General features: G+C 52.0%; 2 protein-coding genes across 9 annotated transcripts in view; one reads left to right on the plus strand and one right to left on the minus strand.

The window, feature by feature from the left end:
• Jarid2 (jumonji and AT-rich interaction domain containing 2) overlaps positions 1-10,126 on the plus strand; it is a 224,639-nt gene extending 214,513 nt beyond the window's left edge. For all 7 annotated transcript variants that reach the window (XM_071613699.1, XM_071613701.1, XM_027948185.3 and 4 more), the window contains 5 exons: positions 494-676; positions 1,122-1,252; positions 2,098-2,281; positions 4,369-4,476; positions 8,206-10,126. In XM_071613699.1, coding sequence (XP_071469800.1) covers positions 494-676; positions 1,122-1,252; positions 2,098-2,281; positions 4,369-4,476; positions 8,206-8,388 — 789 coding nt within the window. In that variant the 3' untranslated portion in view covers positions 8,389-10,126. The remainder of the gene's footprint in view (positions 1-493; positions 677-1,121; positions 1,253-2,097; positions 2,282-4,368; positions 4,477-8,205) is intronic.
• Positions 10,127-10,596: 470 nt separating this feature from the next.
• Dtnbp1 (dystrobrevin binding protein 1) overlaps positions 10,597-16,613 on the minus strand; it is a 115,788-nt gene continuing 109,771 nt past the window's right edge. For both annotated transcript variants that reach the window (XM_027948187.3, XM_027948188.3), the window contains exons 9-10: positions 12,310-12,453; positions 10,597-10,981 (exon numbers count right to left, since the gene is read on the minus strand). In XM_027948187.3, the coding sequence (XP_027803988.3) occupies positions 10,725-10,981; positions 12,310-12,453 (401 nt within the window). In that variant the 3' untranslated portion in view covers positions 10,597-10,724. The remainder of the gene's footprint in view (positions 10,982-12,309; positions 12,454-16,613) is intronic.

Here is a 16,613-nt window from a genome sequence, read left to right on the forward strand (position 1 = left end):
GTGCAAGGGTTCTTCTTCGGTTTTCAGAAGGTCTTGGGGCTGTTGAGTCCCCCAAGCCCATGTTGTCCTGAGCTGTGTTCTGATCGGTTGGCTGAGGGGCTTCTCTGGCCTCCTGTCTGTGCTGGTCCCACCCATCGGAGGAGGGAGCAGCAGCCTCCTGCATTGGCCGGTGGGCGGGAAGGCTCCAGAAGGGTTTGTGGCTGACGGGCAGCTCTGTGCTGGTGGCCTTTGCCTGTGGGAGCCTGCTGTCCGTCCTCGACCTGTGACCGTTTAGGACTTTTTAAAGAATTGTCTGTGTTTTTTAAGGGGAAAAGTGATCTGATCTCCTTGAGAGCTGGCCTTGAGGTCCTAACGCCAGGTGTTCTCAGCAGGCCTGCTGGGCAGATGGGCGAGGACCCTGGCGTCTGTGGGCAGTTGGGCTGGGAGGCTGCTGATGGAGGGGCTCCCTTGTGCCTCACCTGGCCTCATCCCTCACCTGGCCTCATCTCCCCAGATCTCCCCGGAGGTGCTGTGCAGGGAGGGCATCAAGGTGCACAGGACAGTGCAGCAGAGCGGCCAGTTCGTCGTCTGCTTCCCGGGGTCCTTCGTGTCCAAGGTGTGCTGTGGCTACAGCGTCTCAGAAACCGTGCACTTTGCTACCACCCAGTGGACAAGTATGGGCTTTGAGACGGCCAAGGTAAGCAGGTCCCCCACCGCCCAGCCCCGCTGCTGTCACCGTGCCCCGGGGATACCTCCTCCACAGGCGCTCTCCCTGCAGATGAGTGAGGACGGAGCGGGTCTTAAGAAATAGCTGGAAGGGTTTTCTGGGAGAGATGTGTTGTTGGGCTTCGTATCATAAAGAGTTTCCCTGTCTGTCACTGGCTGACCCCTCCAGTACTGGGGGACCACAGAGGTATGCCTAGGGAGCACACTTAAATTGAGTGTGTTGACAGTCCCTGCTGGTGCTGGCGTGTCCCAGCCTCGGGGCTGGCAGCGAGGTGCTGGGACTTCTTTCTGGTGCCCTTCTCCAGGTAAGGAAAACTCCTCAAGTTTAATAGATTTAGCTCCAGTGCGGTTAGCAGTTTGGAAACTGAGGTGGCCTCTGCCTCCCCAGGAACCTTAGCAGCTGCTCTTCTCTTCAGGAAATGAAGCGTCGCCATATAGCCAAGCCGTTCTCCATGGAGAAGTTGCTCTACCAGATTGCACAAGCGGAAGCGAAAAAGGAGAACGGTCCAACTCTCAGTACCATCTCGGCCCTTTTGGATGAGCTCAGGTACCACAGATCTGACCAAGACCCCATGCAGAGGCCTGAGTGGCCGCAGCGCCAAATGGGCAGAGATGTTGGGGAGCAGCCTGTTTGCTACAGTCTCCCCTTTTGTCTTCGTGCATGATGCTGGTTGTCAGTCTCCTGACAGTTGATGCAAAGCGCGTGGCCCAAGGGGTTGATCCTCCTTGGAGGAATGAATGCATGCTAGGCTCTGGACCCTCGATCCTGGTACCTGTTTGCCGTGGGTGTCAGGGCCTGGCTCTGCACGCTATAGTATGAACAACCTGCCCACCTCTCACTTCTTGCCAAACCGCCTGTGTTATGTGTGTGGCTTCCTGGGCAACTGGTGAGCACTAGCACCTGGTGCACATGGGGAGTGCTGGCCACCCTGCCCCAGCCCAGCCTGCACCCCACCATGGCTGCCAGAGGTCTGCTGAATGCTGTGGCAGGCCAGTGCAGTGCCAGGGCAGTGTGATGGCTCTGCCTGTCTTCTGCTAACCCCTTCTCCTGCCCTCTAGCCCCACACTCCCTCCCTCCACACGGAGGGGTGGGAGGTCCCCACATTGCTGGTGGGCAGCACATGGATTTCCACTTGGGTGGTCAACTCTTGGCTACCAATGGTGGGTAGCTTGCCTGACACATGTCTGGCCTGCTCAGCGTGTAGCAAGAGCCCTCTGTAGCTGGATGGCGGGCTTCGCTGTGTGCCATGTCTGAACCCCAGGTTAACTTCTTCTGGCCTTTTGGCTAAAGAGAAAGGCAGGTTTGCGGGACTCCTGACTGCACTGTGGGCCTGGCGAGGGTGTCCCCTCTGATGGCTAGCTGCTGCTGACTGCCCCTTGTTGTCTGGGCAGGGACACGGAGCTGCGGCAGCGCAGGCAGCTCTTTGAGGCCGGCCTCCACTCCTCCGCACGCTATGGCAGTCACGATGGCGGCAGCGCGGTGGCGGACGGGAAGAAAAAGCCTCGAAAGTGGCTGCAGCTGGAGACGTCGGAGAGGAGGTGTCAGGTCTGCCAGCACCTGTGCTACCTGTCCATGGTGAGTGGTCCGGGTCTACTGGTGCCTCGGACGGAGGTGTAGTCTGCTATCTCTGTCCTCGGGTTCAGCTTGGTTCACCGTGTGACCTCTCTTAGCTCTGGGGAGCTCTGGATGAGTTCATTTCTCCCTGGGAAACTCGGGCTCCACGCACTGCCATGGCCCTCTGTGGCCTTGACCAGTTCCTTTCTCTTTCTGGTCCATTTCCACAGTGCTGTTGGGGACAGTGTCCTCATGGCCACCTGCTGACCCAGCTTCAGACTTAAGAATGAACGTATTGCTGCTACTCCCCAACTCGCCCCCTATTTCAGGCCAGATTTGGGCTTGGAAATCCCTGAGGAATGGACAGTGGCCTCAGCACAGCTCTGGCCCGGATGTGCCCAGCTGGGGCCCTAGTCTGGCGCACAGTCCCCTAATGGCCCTGTCCTAGCCTCCCTGCTACATGGGCTGATCTGCCCCTTCCTTGGCACAGACCAGCTCCGCCGAGTGTGTGCCCTGCACCTCACATGCTGGCAGCAGCCCCCCCCCCCCCCCACACACACACACACACTGAACACAGTCACCATATCTCTGCTGGGGTGGCAGGTTCTGCTTGCTCCACCATGTCCACTGCCTGCAGAGGACAGGGCCGCCCAGCCCTGCCCAGCCAAGTCAGATGCTCTTTGGAACACTTGCAAGGTTCAGAAATTTTTTAAGAGAGGTGAGGGGCCCTCAGCTCATGCTGCCTTGTAGACGGGCGGCTCCCACCACAGTTCTGGAGGCCGGAAGTTCAAGACCAAGGTGTGGGTGGGCGTCTCCTGCAGCCTCTCCAAGGCTCGTGGAGCAGCTTTCGTGCTGCATCCCCACAGCTCATCTCCATTCCCCTTGCTGTGACTTGTCTTGTCCTCGACCATCTCACAAGGACACCAGTCAGGGCCTCTCTGATGCCCCATTTTACCTGTGCTCCAGGCCCTACCTCCAGGTGCAGGCGTGTGGGGATGCTGGGCCTTGGGGCATGATCCTGGTGGGGTCCGGGTGAGTCCAGCCCACAGCCACCAGGCATCCCGTTGTGTGTGATGATCCCTGTCTGCTGGGCTTTGCGCATGTCCTGTGCAGAACTGTGCTGTTAGGAGGGAATAATGAGCAGCCCCTCCTGGGTGGGTGGTGAGCGCTGTGTGGACGCGCTCATCTCGGTGACCACAGCTGTGCAGGCCCATTTTCCAGGTGCCAAAGTTTTGCTCTCAGAGCTGTCACCTAGCAGTCCTTAGATGTTATGTGACCTCCCAGGAGTAGGTTAGGGTTTCATTTATAATTTTCATGGTTTGGTCACCAGGGCGGGGGGGTGTGCTCGTTTTCTATACTTCACACTCATATCCTTAGACCTCAGTGTCTTTTGGAGGTGGCACTGCCACGGGGAAGTCATTTCCTGGCCCTGGTGCCTTATTCCCTGTTGTGTGCTGCAAAACACTTGGATCCAAAAGCTTCAGGTTTTCCCCAGCTGCTCCTCGAACAGGCCTGGGTCGTGGAGGCCATGAGCCCCAAAGGGAGGGTTTCTGGGTCTGGTTGGAGCCCTGGGTCCCCTAGTGGGAGCAGAGGAAAACTTGTGTCCCAGCTGGATTGACTGAGCCGCTTCTGAGTGACTCTGAAATTGCCTTTCCTGCGAGAACCCCCCGGATGGGTCCCACTGCCTCGGCCAACCCTCGCCCCCGTCACTTAGCTCCCTCTGTGTCCGCCCCAGGGACTCTGGAGGGAAGAGCACACGCCCTCTGACCTCAAGCGCCGTGAGCAAGCGTGGCCGTTTCATCTCGTCTCGTCTCGGCCGCTGACCAGGCGCTCACGGGACTGCAGTGGGGGTCTCTGGGGGTCAAGGGCTCCCTGACGTCCAGCTCCTTCATCCACTTTATAGAGACCCTGTTCTAGGCTGTCAGTTTTTTGGGTTTCTTAATCCCTGTCCATGTTTGAAAGTCCCCGATCCTCCTGGTTTGGTCAGTAGGTGGCAGGACAGGCTGCTCTGCTGTGTGCACCCGCTCCTAGTCCCTGGTGGCTCCCCCAGGCTGTGCCCAGCCCTGCCCTGGAGTCCCCAGCCCTCTGCTCTGTTGCTTCCCCAACAGGTGGTACAAGAGAACGAAAACGTGGTGTTCTGCCTGGAGTGTGCCCTGCGCCACGTGGAGAAACAGAAGTCCTGCCGCGGCCTGAAGCTGATGTATCGCTACGATGAGGTCAGTCCCTCCTTGCAGGCGGTGGCCCAGACACTAGGAGCTCTCTGTGCTGTTGTCACAGCTTGAGGGCACCACTGCCCTGTGTTGTGAAGAGCCAGCCAGAGCTGAGCGCAGGTGCTGCCACCCTGCTGGGTCCTGGCTACCAGAGCCCCACATACTGGGACATGCCCCCCTCATCCCAAGGCTGAAGAGGTGGCTGCTTCGGCTGTGCTCAGTGTGTCCCTACCCCAGTCTGGCCTGAGAAACGGGGGTCAGAGCTGTGGAAACCTGTGCACCTCCACACTCCTGGCCTTTCCTGCTTTTCTTCCTCCTGCCTTTGGTGGATTCCAGTCTTTTCTTTACTTAGTAGATTTGGGACCTGAGCACATTCTGACCTGGTGGGTGGGAGTATCTCTGGACAGTGTGCAGGAGTGGCCTGGTGGTGCGTCTGTCCCTCTGCTGTGACAACCCAAAGACACAGTAGCAGCACCCTCTATATAGGGAGGAGGTGCAGCAACATGGGGAGGGCCTGGTGTCCCTTATGGGCTGTCCAGCCTTGGCTGTACCAGCACCAGGCAGTCAGTCTTGGGCAGCACTAAGTGCCTTCTGGTCAGGGAGCTTTCCTGCCAGGACTTGAACCTGTGCAGCCTTCTCCTCTGGACTGTGCAGTGCAGAGTTCAGCTCAGGCCGGGTCCCCCTTGTCACCTGTCTGGCTGCTCTATAGCTGCACTACTGATCTTTCAAAATGGCCTGTGCCATGCATGGGATGTTTGGTATTCCTGACTCCTCCCCGCTAGATGCCAGTAGCCACCCTCCTGGGTGGGACATCCCGCAGTATCTACAGAGGATGGCACTGTCCCTGAGGTCAGGAGCGGCGCTGGCAAGCTCTCTGTCCACACCTAGGGAGCTAGCCTGCTCCTATTGGGATCTGGCTGTCTCAGTGGTGTGCAGCGCCTGGTGGCACTCCTGGCCTTGGTTTCTGGAAGAGGGTTCGGTGCAGTGTTGAGTGGATCCACATCATCTGGCCGCATTGCTGAAGAAACGGGGACAACTGTGCTGCCGCCTGGTGGTCTGCGACTTGCCCCATAGGAGCAGCCCAGCCACAGGTGCCCAGAGCCGGTGCTTTTTGCAGGGTGGTCAGGGCCTTCTTCCCCCACACCTCCTGGGTGGGATGAACTGTGAGTGACAGTGCCACCTGTAAGACTATCTTGGCTAGAGTGTCTGGGACGTAGAAATGAATGGCTTTCTGTCCCTCCACAACTCTTCAACCTGTGAGGCCCATGGCCTGTGTCAGTGACACAGTAGCAAAGGGAACATGTGCTCCCAGGCTGCCTGGTGGGCATTTGCGCTAATCTAGCTCCTGAGGCAAGGAGTGAACTGTGCATAGAGGTCACCATTGCCTGCACTGGGGACTCTGGTGGCTGTTTCGGGGTGTTTGCATGAAACGCCCCTCCCCCCATCTCTACAGCAGCCTTGCGGGTTGACATGCTCCAGGTGTGTGCAGGCTCTAGAGTCCTTGTCCACTAGCTCCAACAGCTGGCAGCAACACTGCCCCAGAGGCCTCGAATAGATTTGGAACCCGGCTTCTAGGACATCGTGTGCCTGCTGGGACTCCTCTGCCTTCCGTGGGGTAGTCCCCGCCGACTTGGGAGCGTTTGTCTCCTGGGCTCTCCACCAGGCCTCAGCGGGGCTGGTTCTGCGCCCCAGTGGGGGTCTGCACTTGGTTCTCTCTCTCGTTTCTGTTCTTCACACACATGCATCCTCTTTCCTGAAGCTCCCAGTCGTACGAGCTGTGACCTTTCTCAAGTCCTTCCTGGGCTTGCTGGTGGTCTTCACAGTCTGGGAGCTGGCAGGATGGCCGAGGCCCAGCCCAGTGATGTTGGGTCAGCTCTGCCAGCAGTTCCCTCTGGAGCATGGAGTGTGTCCCTTGCCCTCACCTAGCCAGTCCAGTGCCCTTCCTCCTCCTCCAGGCACTGCCTTCCAGTGGATGGTGCCCATGGCGGTGCACTTGCCCCCTGGCACCCTTTCCTGCTGCACCCCTGATGTTACTACGCAGCGCACCCCCACTTCTACCCCATTACCAGCCCCGTGGAAGCGCTTGCTCACGCCTGTTCTGGACGGAGTCCTCTGGCCAGGCTCAGTTGCAGGTCAGACTTGTGAGCATTTGGCTGAGTCCTAAGATTGGAGAACCAGGCTTAGGTCTGTTTGCATGTTCCGTGAAGGCGGTGACTGCTTCACAGTGACAGCACACGTCAAAAGTGGTTAAAAATAAACCCTGGTCTCTGAGGAGGACTGCGTCTGGCAGCTCTCATGGAGATGAGTAAAAACTCTGCTCCACCAGCCCTTGTTGTACCTAACACCTGCAAAACGCATGCAGGGGTGGCAGTCAGGGCTTTGCCCCTGCCCTTGCCAAGGGAGGAGAGGCCCATGTGACAAGCCCAGGTGCAGCCATTGGATGGAGCTCGGAAAACCTCTCACACTGGTCTCTCGAGTTGTTTTAATTGGGGCATCTCTAGCTTGAAGGACCAGCACAAGTTCATCTTTGATCCCTGTGTACCCTACAGATGAGTCGTTCCCGTTGAAGCCACTGACTGGGGATAGTCTCCCCTTCTATTCCCTGCGAGGTACAGTTCTCGGCCCTTGCACCCTTTCAAGAGTCCTGCAGCGCCTGGTTCTCACCTCGAGAACTGGGCAGCTCTTGGGGGTTAGTGCTGAGCTTCCTGGGTCCTCTGGCCACTGTGTGCCTGGACTTCCAGCCTGGTGGAGGGCACTTGGGCTGTTTCCAAGCTTCAAATGAAGCAACTGCTCGGCAGAAAGCTGCTGTCCACCTAGGACTTTGTACATGGCCATGGCAGCTGTGTGTACAAACACGTGGGCTGGCCCTTGCTTAGGGCTCTCCAGAGAGCAGCCCTCGTGGCTGGCTGTGGACCCTTTGTACCAGGCTGGCCTCCTCCCCTGCCTGGGACCACATGGTTGTAGGCCAGCACTGCCCTGAGAGATGTTGAGAAATGTACATTTGTGCCTCCTTCCTGAGTTTTTTAAATGGAGATGGTTATAGGGTGAATCGTGCCCATGGTCAGTGTTTCTTGGGGGAGTACAAGGACGCTGGTGTTTGCTGTGTCCCCTACAGCGCAGTTAACAGTGGAGACATGTATATGTAAATAGCAGTCGTTGCATTTATTTGTGAGACCAAGTTAAATAACTTGTAGTGTCAGAGCAACACTGCAGAACTTGGCCACAAATCCTAAGTTCTGCTGCTGGCGGGGTGGGGGGTAGTGACCTGGTAATCAGAGTTGGGGGTCAGCTAGGTAGGATGACATGACTCCTCCACCTGATGGCATCAGGAAAAGGTCAGCCCCATGGCCAGCAGTGCCGTCTGCATGGTGAATCAATTTGCAGACGGTTGTGTGAACACAGATCTGAATGCCATTCTTAGGAAATAATTACATACTTCCTGTATGCAGTTATGGGACTTGTTCTTTCAGCCTATTTTTATGCTGTCTTCCCAAGACATTTATTAGGGGTACAGCCAGGTGGGTCCAGCCTGGTAAGGAAGGCCCCCTGGGGCCACGTCTCCTGCATGTTGTCCACTCTTTCTCAGGCCCACTGCACCTCAAAATCCTGTTGGGGCCCTGAGCTTCCCCACACTCAGAAACCCTTGGTGAGGAGCTGCTGTTCTCTCAGCTCGACACGAGTGGACCTTGGTGCCCTTGCCTGCAGCATTAACTGTCTTGCTTTCCACCCCCACAGGAGCAGATCATCAGTCTGGTCAATCAGATCTGTGGCAAAGTATCCGGTAAAAATGGCACCATCGAGAACTGTCTCAGTAAACCCACACCAAAAAGAGGCCCCCGCAAGAGAGCGACCGTGGACGTGCCGCCTTCCCGGCTGGCGTCCTCCGGTTCATCCAAAAGTGCTTCGAGCTCATCATGAAGATGCCAACACCATGGTCAATTTATATATATTTTTTTGTAATTATTATATTCTAGTTTGGAGTACTTGCTGTAGGATACAAGCTGTCTTTGCACTAGCTCTAAAGAAGATTTTCTTCTGGTTTTAGAGAACTAATTTTGTTTTAGCATTAAACTGTTGGACTTTTTTTTGTACTTAGAATACCTAGACACTGCAGTCAGATTTTTGAAACTGCCGTATATTCACTGTTTTAAAAACCCTTGAGGGGCTGTATTAATTTGTATCGCCCCTGTGGCTGAAAAAAGCCCTTCTTGTTTGTTTTGATTTTTTTTTTTTTTTTTTTTTTAATGTTGGGGGAAAAAAGGCTTTTTAACCCATTTTTGAAGAGGGTGAAGTTTGGAGAACAAATTTTAAAACCATCAGTCATGTGAGCAGGTTTTTTTAGATTGGAAAAGGGATAGGACACACACACACACACACACACACAAACACAAAAAAAAACTTGAAAAGAAATGGCTTTACTTTGGCTGTCTTTTCTTCTGTCATGTGCAAGATGAGTTTGTAATTTGTAAACCGGAGAGCCCCGTTTTGTTCCGTTGGGCGGTTATGGCAGCTGGAGGCGGACGTTGGTTGTTTCCTAACCAGAGGCGAAATGTGGAGGTCGAGCGACTAGGTTTTCGTTACCAGCACATCACTATGCATCCGTGTGAGGAAGAGAGGACGAAGACAAAGACTGCCTGCCTTGGAGGGTCACTGAGGGAGACCTGTGCCTGATTTCATTAGGAAATCCTTTCTGTTATTTTTTGGTGCTGTTGGCTACTTTATCTAAAAACCCTTCAATAGCATCCTTAAGGAAAAAAAGGAAAAGCGACGGGAGCCGCAGGTGCTTCTGTGCCATCGACGTGCAATCTGACATTCCATCTTCATCTCGCTGCTTCTTGTCACACCTTCACAAGTCAGCATTAATCTTTTTTTTAAATTTGTTTATCACATTTAGAGCCACTAGGAGGTCTGCAGTTCTTTTTGAATGTGAAAATGCATTTGCGCTCATCTTGTCTATTTTTTCTGTCCATGTTGTAACAAAAAGAAAAAAAAAAGAATCCCATCCCTTTTGTACATATGCCTGTAAATTGTTTTAAATACTTGAGCCTTTTCTTGGGGGGCGGGGAGGGGTGAGAAGACAAGATGAAGAAAAGCCTTACATTTCAGTTTCTTCATCGGTTGGATTGGATGCTTACAGGGTTTTTCTTGTAACATTTATAAGTGCTGCTTACATCACTGAACAACAACAAAAAAATAATAATGGAGTAGCTGTTGCCCTTCTCCGGTTGTGTGTACAGTATGTGTGGAATAAAAAGGGAAACTGTTTTCACAAGCTGTTCTTTGTTTCATAATTGGATCCATCAGTCCCGTAGCTGCCCATATTGCACTGAGCTTGCCAGTGGCGACTGCCAGGAACGTCCTAGGATCCACTTTGTTGGTTGTTGTTGCAGAAGACTGAACTGTTTTGGAATATTTAACAATTACATAAACAGTCAAGTGTTTTCCAATGTGGTTGTCCGGTTTTTATGGCCTTGCTGTGTACTTTTCCCTCTTTTTGACAGTAAACTTCTGCCTATGGCTTACAGTTTGACATTTAATTTATTAGCGCTGCTCTGCACCCCTCCCTTGAGGGAAGACTTCATGTGGTTTATTGCCAGTTTGTTTACTTTTCAGGTTTGTACTACAAGGTTTAATAATAAAAACAAAGTTTTTTGGACATTTGTCTTGTGGAAGATGAGTGAATGGAATGGGCTCTCTCTCTTCTGGTCAACGGGCAAAGGCTGATCTGCCCTCAGGAAGGGAGTCTTGTTGCTCCCTGATCTCCATGCGCTGGTGGCTGGGTCAGAGCCAGCCTGGGCCCCCAGTTTCTCTGAAGGAGTAAGAATGGCTCCTTCTGCCTGTTCCTTTGCCCCAGAGATTCCAGTGTTGCGGTTGGGCCAGCTGTGAACCCAAGAGTGTCAGCAGAGTCTAACCACTTACCTTTTAATAGAAGTAGACTATGAACCTGTAAAGGGCTTGCTATGTTCATTCAGGCCTGAGCCACTGTGGAGCCCCAGGGCCCAGCCATGCTCTGGGGAGGCTGCCTCAGTGGGTGTCCCTTCATTGTGCTCTTAGCAACCCCTGTCATGCTGGCCTTGAGGACCTATGTAGGCAGAAGCCTCTGTACAAACCAGCTACTCTCCCAAGTCAGTGTTCAAAGTCCTCAAACTTTATTATCAGCTCTTCTGTCAGTTTCTCACACATCATTGGCAATTGTGTAAAATCATTAAAAACCTGGCTTTACAGGAGCGTTCTGTGCACGGCTGACACTTCAGTCACTCCTCCTGATTTGAGTCGCTGTCATCACTAGCATCTGGAGTGGCCTGGCTGTCAGCATGGGAAGTGGCCAGGGCAGTGTCCACCTGAACTTCCTCCTCATCAGACTGGACAAGGGGGCATTCCCCACCTTCACTGCGGTCCAGGGTGGCCGATTCTGTGCACACACAGGGTGAGGAAGGTAGCTTGGGCAGGGACTCTGAGGCATTTGGAACCTGAAGAGTAATTTCATTCTGACAGGTGTCAGTTTCCGGCCCTGTGAAATTAAAATACATTGTTAGGCCGGGCACAGTGGCTTGGGAGGCGGAGGATCTCGAGTTCAAAGCCAGCCTCAGCAATTTAGGAAGGCGCTAAGCAACTCGGTGAGACCCTGTCTCTAATACAAAAAATAGGACTGGGGATGTGACTCCGTTGTTGAGTGGCCCAGAGTCCAATCCCTGGTACCCAAAGAGAAAAAGAAATTCCGTTAGCAAAGTTTTATGACACCCATAAATTTGCCAGACTGCTCAGCCCCGTGCAGGAACAACCCTGGGCGTACTGAGCTAAGCAGGCCAGAGGCAGCTGGTGGTCTGAGCGAACAACAGACCAGCAAGACTGAGCTGGGGTCCATGGTAATCTACACAAGTCATCTCACCCCTCCCACAGCTGCATCCCCCAGCCCTTCTTGAGATAAAGTCTTACTGAGGCTGGTCTCAAATTTCCAACCCTCCTTCCTCCTGAGTTGCTTGCTCTGTACATATCCTTTAAAGCCATCCAGAACATGAATGCCAAGAGAACTATCTTTGGGTAGTTCCCGAGTAGAGAGAAGCTCTTCTAGGAATATATTTTACATACTCCTGCTAAAATTTCTCCCAGCCCCGTCTTATTTCCAGTGTCCCACCTTCTCAGGACAGGACCAGGAAGAGAGTGCTTTCACAGGTTTGCCAAGCAGAGAGGAGAGGCTAGAGGAAGTGGGCTCCCTGCTGTTGGCAGAATGTCCCAGGGAAGGCTGCAGTGTGGCTGGGCGGGGCTTGGCCTTCCCCTTCTGTGAGTGAAATTTAAGAGCTGCCTGTGAAGCATCATATACTGTGGACTGTGGCCCTGTGGTGGAGGGCTTGCCCAGCACGTGTGAGGCCAGAGTTCAATTCCCAGCCAGAAGAATTGTACTACAGCTTCAAGTGTGGTGAGGCCAGGTACAGATCCAGTACCTCAGCCAATTATTGATGAATGAACTGAAACAATTTTGGGAAGGCTTGAGATTGGAGTTAGGGGCCCCACGGGGTTACAAGTGTCTTTACTATACTGACAAGAGTGCCCAAACAGACCATGGTCAAATTCCGCTGAACTGAATGTGAGTGGGAAGGATTTTTAAAAAGATAACCCTTAGGCCAAGTGCCAGCTGAGCAGGACAGTCCCCGACACCCAGATCCCAGTTCTCCAATTTCTGGGCTAGATGATGCACCCCCTCCTCCCTGAGGTGCTGGGGTAGAAATTTAAAACCCTCGAGGAGAACCCACCAACGTCCAGGCCAGACACAGGTGTGGGGAGACTGCCCAGGGGATGCTGGTAAGAACAGGGTCATTTACACAGGGATGTCCATCCTACCTAACCCCGGGGACAGCACAGCGTTCTCCTCTCCACCCGAATTCAAGAAGACATCCAGGGCCTCCTGGTCAGAGATGTCCATCAAATCCATCTGCTCCAGCATGTCCACGTTCACCTCCATGGATGACATGCTGCCCATGGGCTCTGAGAAGATTCACAACACAAGACACTGTACTTTTTGTTCCTAATAAATTAAAAAGTAGATTTTATTGGCATTGGGCAACCATCTTGCATCTTCGCCAAATAGCATGCTGTTTTAAGTCTGTCTTAAGTCATCTTTGGTCACTCACTGTTGCCTTGGCCCCTATATAGCACTTATTCTATTTCCTGGGCGCTTGGTTTCCAGGTGATACTTGGAGCAGGGCATTCTGGCTGGGGTAGGAGCAGTCCCAAGTGGGACAAAAGAAGAGTTTTGGGAATGCAAATGCAAACCCAAGCTTAAGTACAGAAAAGTCTAAAGAGTTCTACTGATAACAATGATAGAAAATAAAAGGCAACTCATGGAAAATCTGCCAGAATTTACAACAAACAAACTCCCCATCACCAGCAGGGGAAGGGATCACTCTTAAAATACAAATTCCTGGCGCCAGCAGCATCTGAGGCAACTCCCTCCCCGCTCAGGAATAAACCAGGAGGTTTATGATCCAGCAGAGGCCAAGGTTCTGTCCAGAAGCTTAATGCAATTTCAGCTAAATTTTGGACAAGGTTTTGCAAAGAACTTGAAACTTGAACACTGTACAGAGGACACAGTGATCCTGAAGAACAATGGCCTGTGTGGGGGTACAGGTGGGGGCACATAGCAAATATCTAGACTCAGTATAAAACAGGGCCTCTCCACCTTCGTTGGCACTCTGGACCAAATAAGTTCTTTGTGTGGGGCTGTCATAGGCAGTGCAGGGAGTTGACAGTGCCCTGGCCCTGCACCAGCCCCTCTGACAGACTTTTACCGGAGCTGCAACAAGATGAGGCCAAGTATGGGGGCACAGGCTGCAAAAACTGTCCCCAGCTGCAAACTGCTGCTTGATGATTCTTAGGATGGTCTTGAACTGGAGCAAGATAGTAGGCCGCGGGAGCTGGAGAATGCCTGGGGAGACTCAGGAACTTACAGACACTGACAGAGAAGGCTGTGCACACAGGGTCCCAGGGCTGCGGCCAGCAGTCACTGCTGCAGGGGAAGTCCACGCTGGACCCCTGCCTTGTGACTATGCCAGTCAGTAAACAAAGAGCCAAGTAAAGTGAAAAACAATTTGAAGAATTTCTTAAAACACAAAAGCACAAACTGTTGGGAGTCGCCCACGCTCCAAAGACTAACTTCCCCATCCCCCGAAAAGAGTCGTCCAATGGTGAGCCTTGCTGACTCACATGATCCTTACCCACCAATCAGACTAGCCCTGCTGACTCACATGATCCTTACCCACCAATCAGACTAGCCCTGGTGGCTCACATGATCCTTACCCACCAATCAGACTAGCCCTGCTGACTCACATGGTCCTTACCCACCAATCAGAAAGCACCCCATGCCAACTGTCAAACCATTAAACTGTTAAACTGTCATAACTGCCAAACCACCCCCGGCTCTATAAATATGCAGAGCTGTTCCTCAATAAACGGGCATTTTCTCTGATGATGAGCCTTGTTCATTCTTTCACAAACCATAAACAAAATTGGCAAAGCTGATCACTTAAAGTTTTGATTTAGAGCCAGGTGTGGTGGCACAAATCTATAATCCCAGTCAGTGGCTCACAGGGGCTGAGGGCAGAAGGAGCACAAGTTCAAAGCCAGCCTCAGGAACTTATTACAAATTAGCAAAGATTGAGAGAAGTTACATGCATCCGAGAGATCAACAAAGGCCAATACCCATAAGCTTAAAACTTGGTAAAGGAAGGTAAACTAAGAAAAACAAAGTTAGAACCAAAACAATGGCATTTCATACTGATTTTTTGGGCAAAAATTTATCTGACTTTATGAGGTGTTGACAAAGATATAAAGTAAGCAGAACACAAATATGGCCAGGGAGATTACAAACAGAGACAAATGTCTTGGCAAACAGTGCAACAGAATCTAGTAACCTTAAAGATACGCATGCCACATGATAAGTACTTACTCCCCCCTAGAGCAGTGGTTCTCAAAGTGTGGTCCCCAGAACAGCAGCTGCCTCGGCACCATTGGGGACCTGCTGAGAGTGCCAGCCTGGGAGGCTGCTCGTGCTTGAGAAGCACTGGCCTAAAGTAGCTCTTAAAAAACTAGAATGTCCAGACCAGCACTGTTCCTAACAAAAGGTTAAAACTGGGAAGACTGATCAACACAGCAAAAGCATATTTGTTCAATATAAATAAATTTAGTTTGAGGTGAAAATATCAATACAGATGATTATCAAGATGCCTGCCCAAGAAAGCAGGTTCATGAAGACATACACCATATGACCATTTCCGTAAGGTTTTGAAATGTGCCAAGCATAGCCACGTACTGTTTTGGAGTACAGGCCAGACACAGTGTGTGGTGAAGGTCGCCTAGAGTGAGGAAGGCGGTGTGACCAGCAAGGGGCTCAGCTGGGTGGGGCCTGTGGACATTATTATTTATGCCTGTGTCTCTGGAGTACTATCTCCTTCAAAACTGTTACAAAGGTAACATGTTAAGTGTAGAAATGTGGGTATGTTATGCAACTATCAGTTCTTTTTTGGATATTTACAATATTTCCTCACTAAAATGAAAAACAGTAATGAAAAACAGTAATTCTCACAGTTCTAAATAAAACCCTCCTAGGGAGATTTTACACCAAGTTCAAGCCATTCGCTGGCACCTGTTTTAAGACAATTTTGCCTTCTGGAATGTCTCTTGGGTGACCTTTTAGTATCGGCGCCTTTTTAACTCATAAAGTCTTTCTTTCTTAACTTTGTTGCTAATGTCACCTCATTCTCTTCCCAGATGAGAAGATGCCAAGGCCGAGCCAGTCTCCATAGGTAGAGGGCGCCCTGGCTCCAGGGGATTCAACCCTGCTGACCAGCAGTCAGCGGACAGCCACAGGAACCTGCAATCTGTGGGAACAGGGAGCCAAGGAACACAGGTACATAACTACTGCCCTGTCCGGCCCTGAAGCACTCAGCACAGAATCAAAGCAATAACAGTGCTTTTCTAAGACTCAGATCATGTCAGGCGCAGAGATCAAACCTGGTCCAGGCCCTTACAGAGCACCTCATGTGCCCAGCACACCCGGGTCCTGCCAGCACACTGCATGTCTGTGGCAGCTCAGTCCCGGGCCCTGCCTCTGGTTCCATGGGCTCCCACAGCCCCACCATGCTCCAACTGCTCAAAGATGGGCATTTGCGCTTTACGCTGAAAATTTTCTGGATAAAATTTTCCATAGCCTTGTCTTAATTAAAAAATGATGCTTTTGAAAGTTAAAAAAAAAATTCAGACTGCTATTTCTGATTCAGTGGAGTGAGTCCAAAATCCCATGTTCACTGTAGCAATTTTTAATTTTGATTGATTCTTCTAAAACTTCCCCATATTCATCTCTGGGGATGAAAATCCCTCTATAGGAAAGGGCGGGTGACTGTCAGGCAGGCTCTGTGCACCCTGTGGCAAGGCCTCTGCAGCTCTAGCTGAGGCACAGAGCCGACAGGGCATGGCCTGCCACTTTCTCCTTCAGTGCATTGGCATCATGGGCCTGGTACCATTTAGTTTTAACCTTAAATGAGCCAAACACTTTCTTGAAGCTTGAAGAAAATTATTCTTGAGAGGCTCAAAACCACAAAAATTCAACCACTTAATATTTAACTGACATTTGTCCCACAAGGGTTCACTACGTCCCTTCTCCCTACAGACCTGTACTGAGGCATGGAGGCTGCCACATCCACAGCCCAGGGCCTGTCTCCAGGGTACACTGGCCACCAAAAGAGCTCGGAGCCCAGCAGCTTCTACCCCATGGGTCATCTGGTTGCGTGCCCATGTGTTTCCCTGTGAGAATAGGCGCTGCTTGGTGCACTCTCATTTCATTTCCTCTTTGTCTCCCGTGGGCTAGTACGTGATCAACAAAATTGAACAGGGTGGAGTTAAATCGTTGGGCAGTGAGAGTTTTGGTGACAGTTTTATCATCCCATCTCCCCCATGACTTGAGGCACTGCTGTAGAGTTCCACTATGTTCGAATCTCAGGTTGCCCAGTGTATGCGTATCTATATGGAGTAACTGTGTGCCCTCAAAATTCACTAGTCGAAGCTGCAACCCCCAATGAGTGAGCATGGAGACAGGGCCCTTGGGAGGTAAGGTCAGTCGGAGTCTGAGGCTGGGACCCAGCAAGAGACAG

The sequence above is a fragment of the Marmota flaviventris genome, chromosome 6 (genome assembly GCF_047511675.1).
Source record: "Marmota flaviventris isolate mMarFla1 chromosome 6, mMarFla1.hap1, whole genome shotgun sequence".
Taxonomy (NCBI): domain Eukaryota; kingdom Metazoa; phylum Chordata; class Mammalia; order Rodentia; family Sciuridae; genus Marmota; species Marmota flaviventris.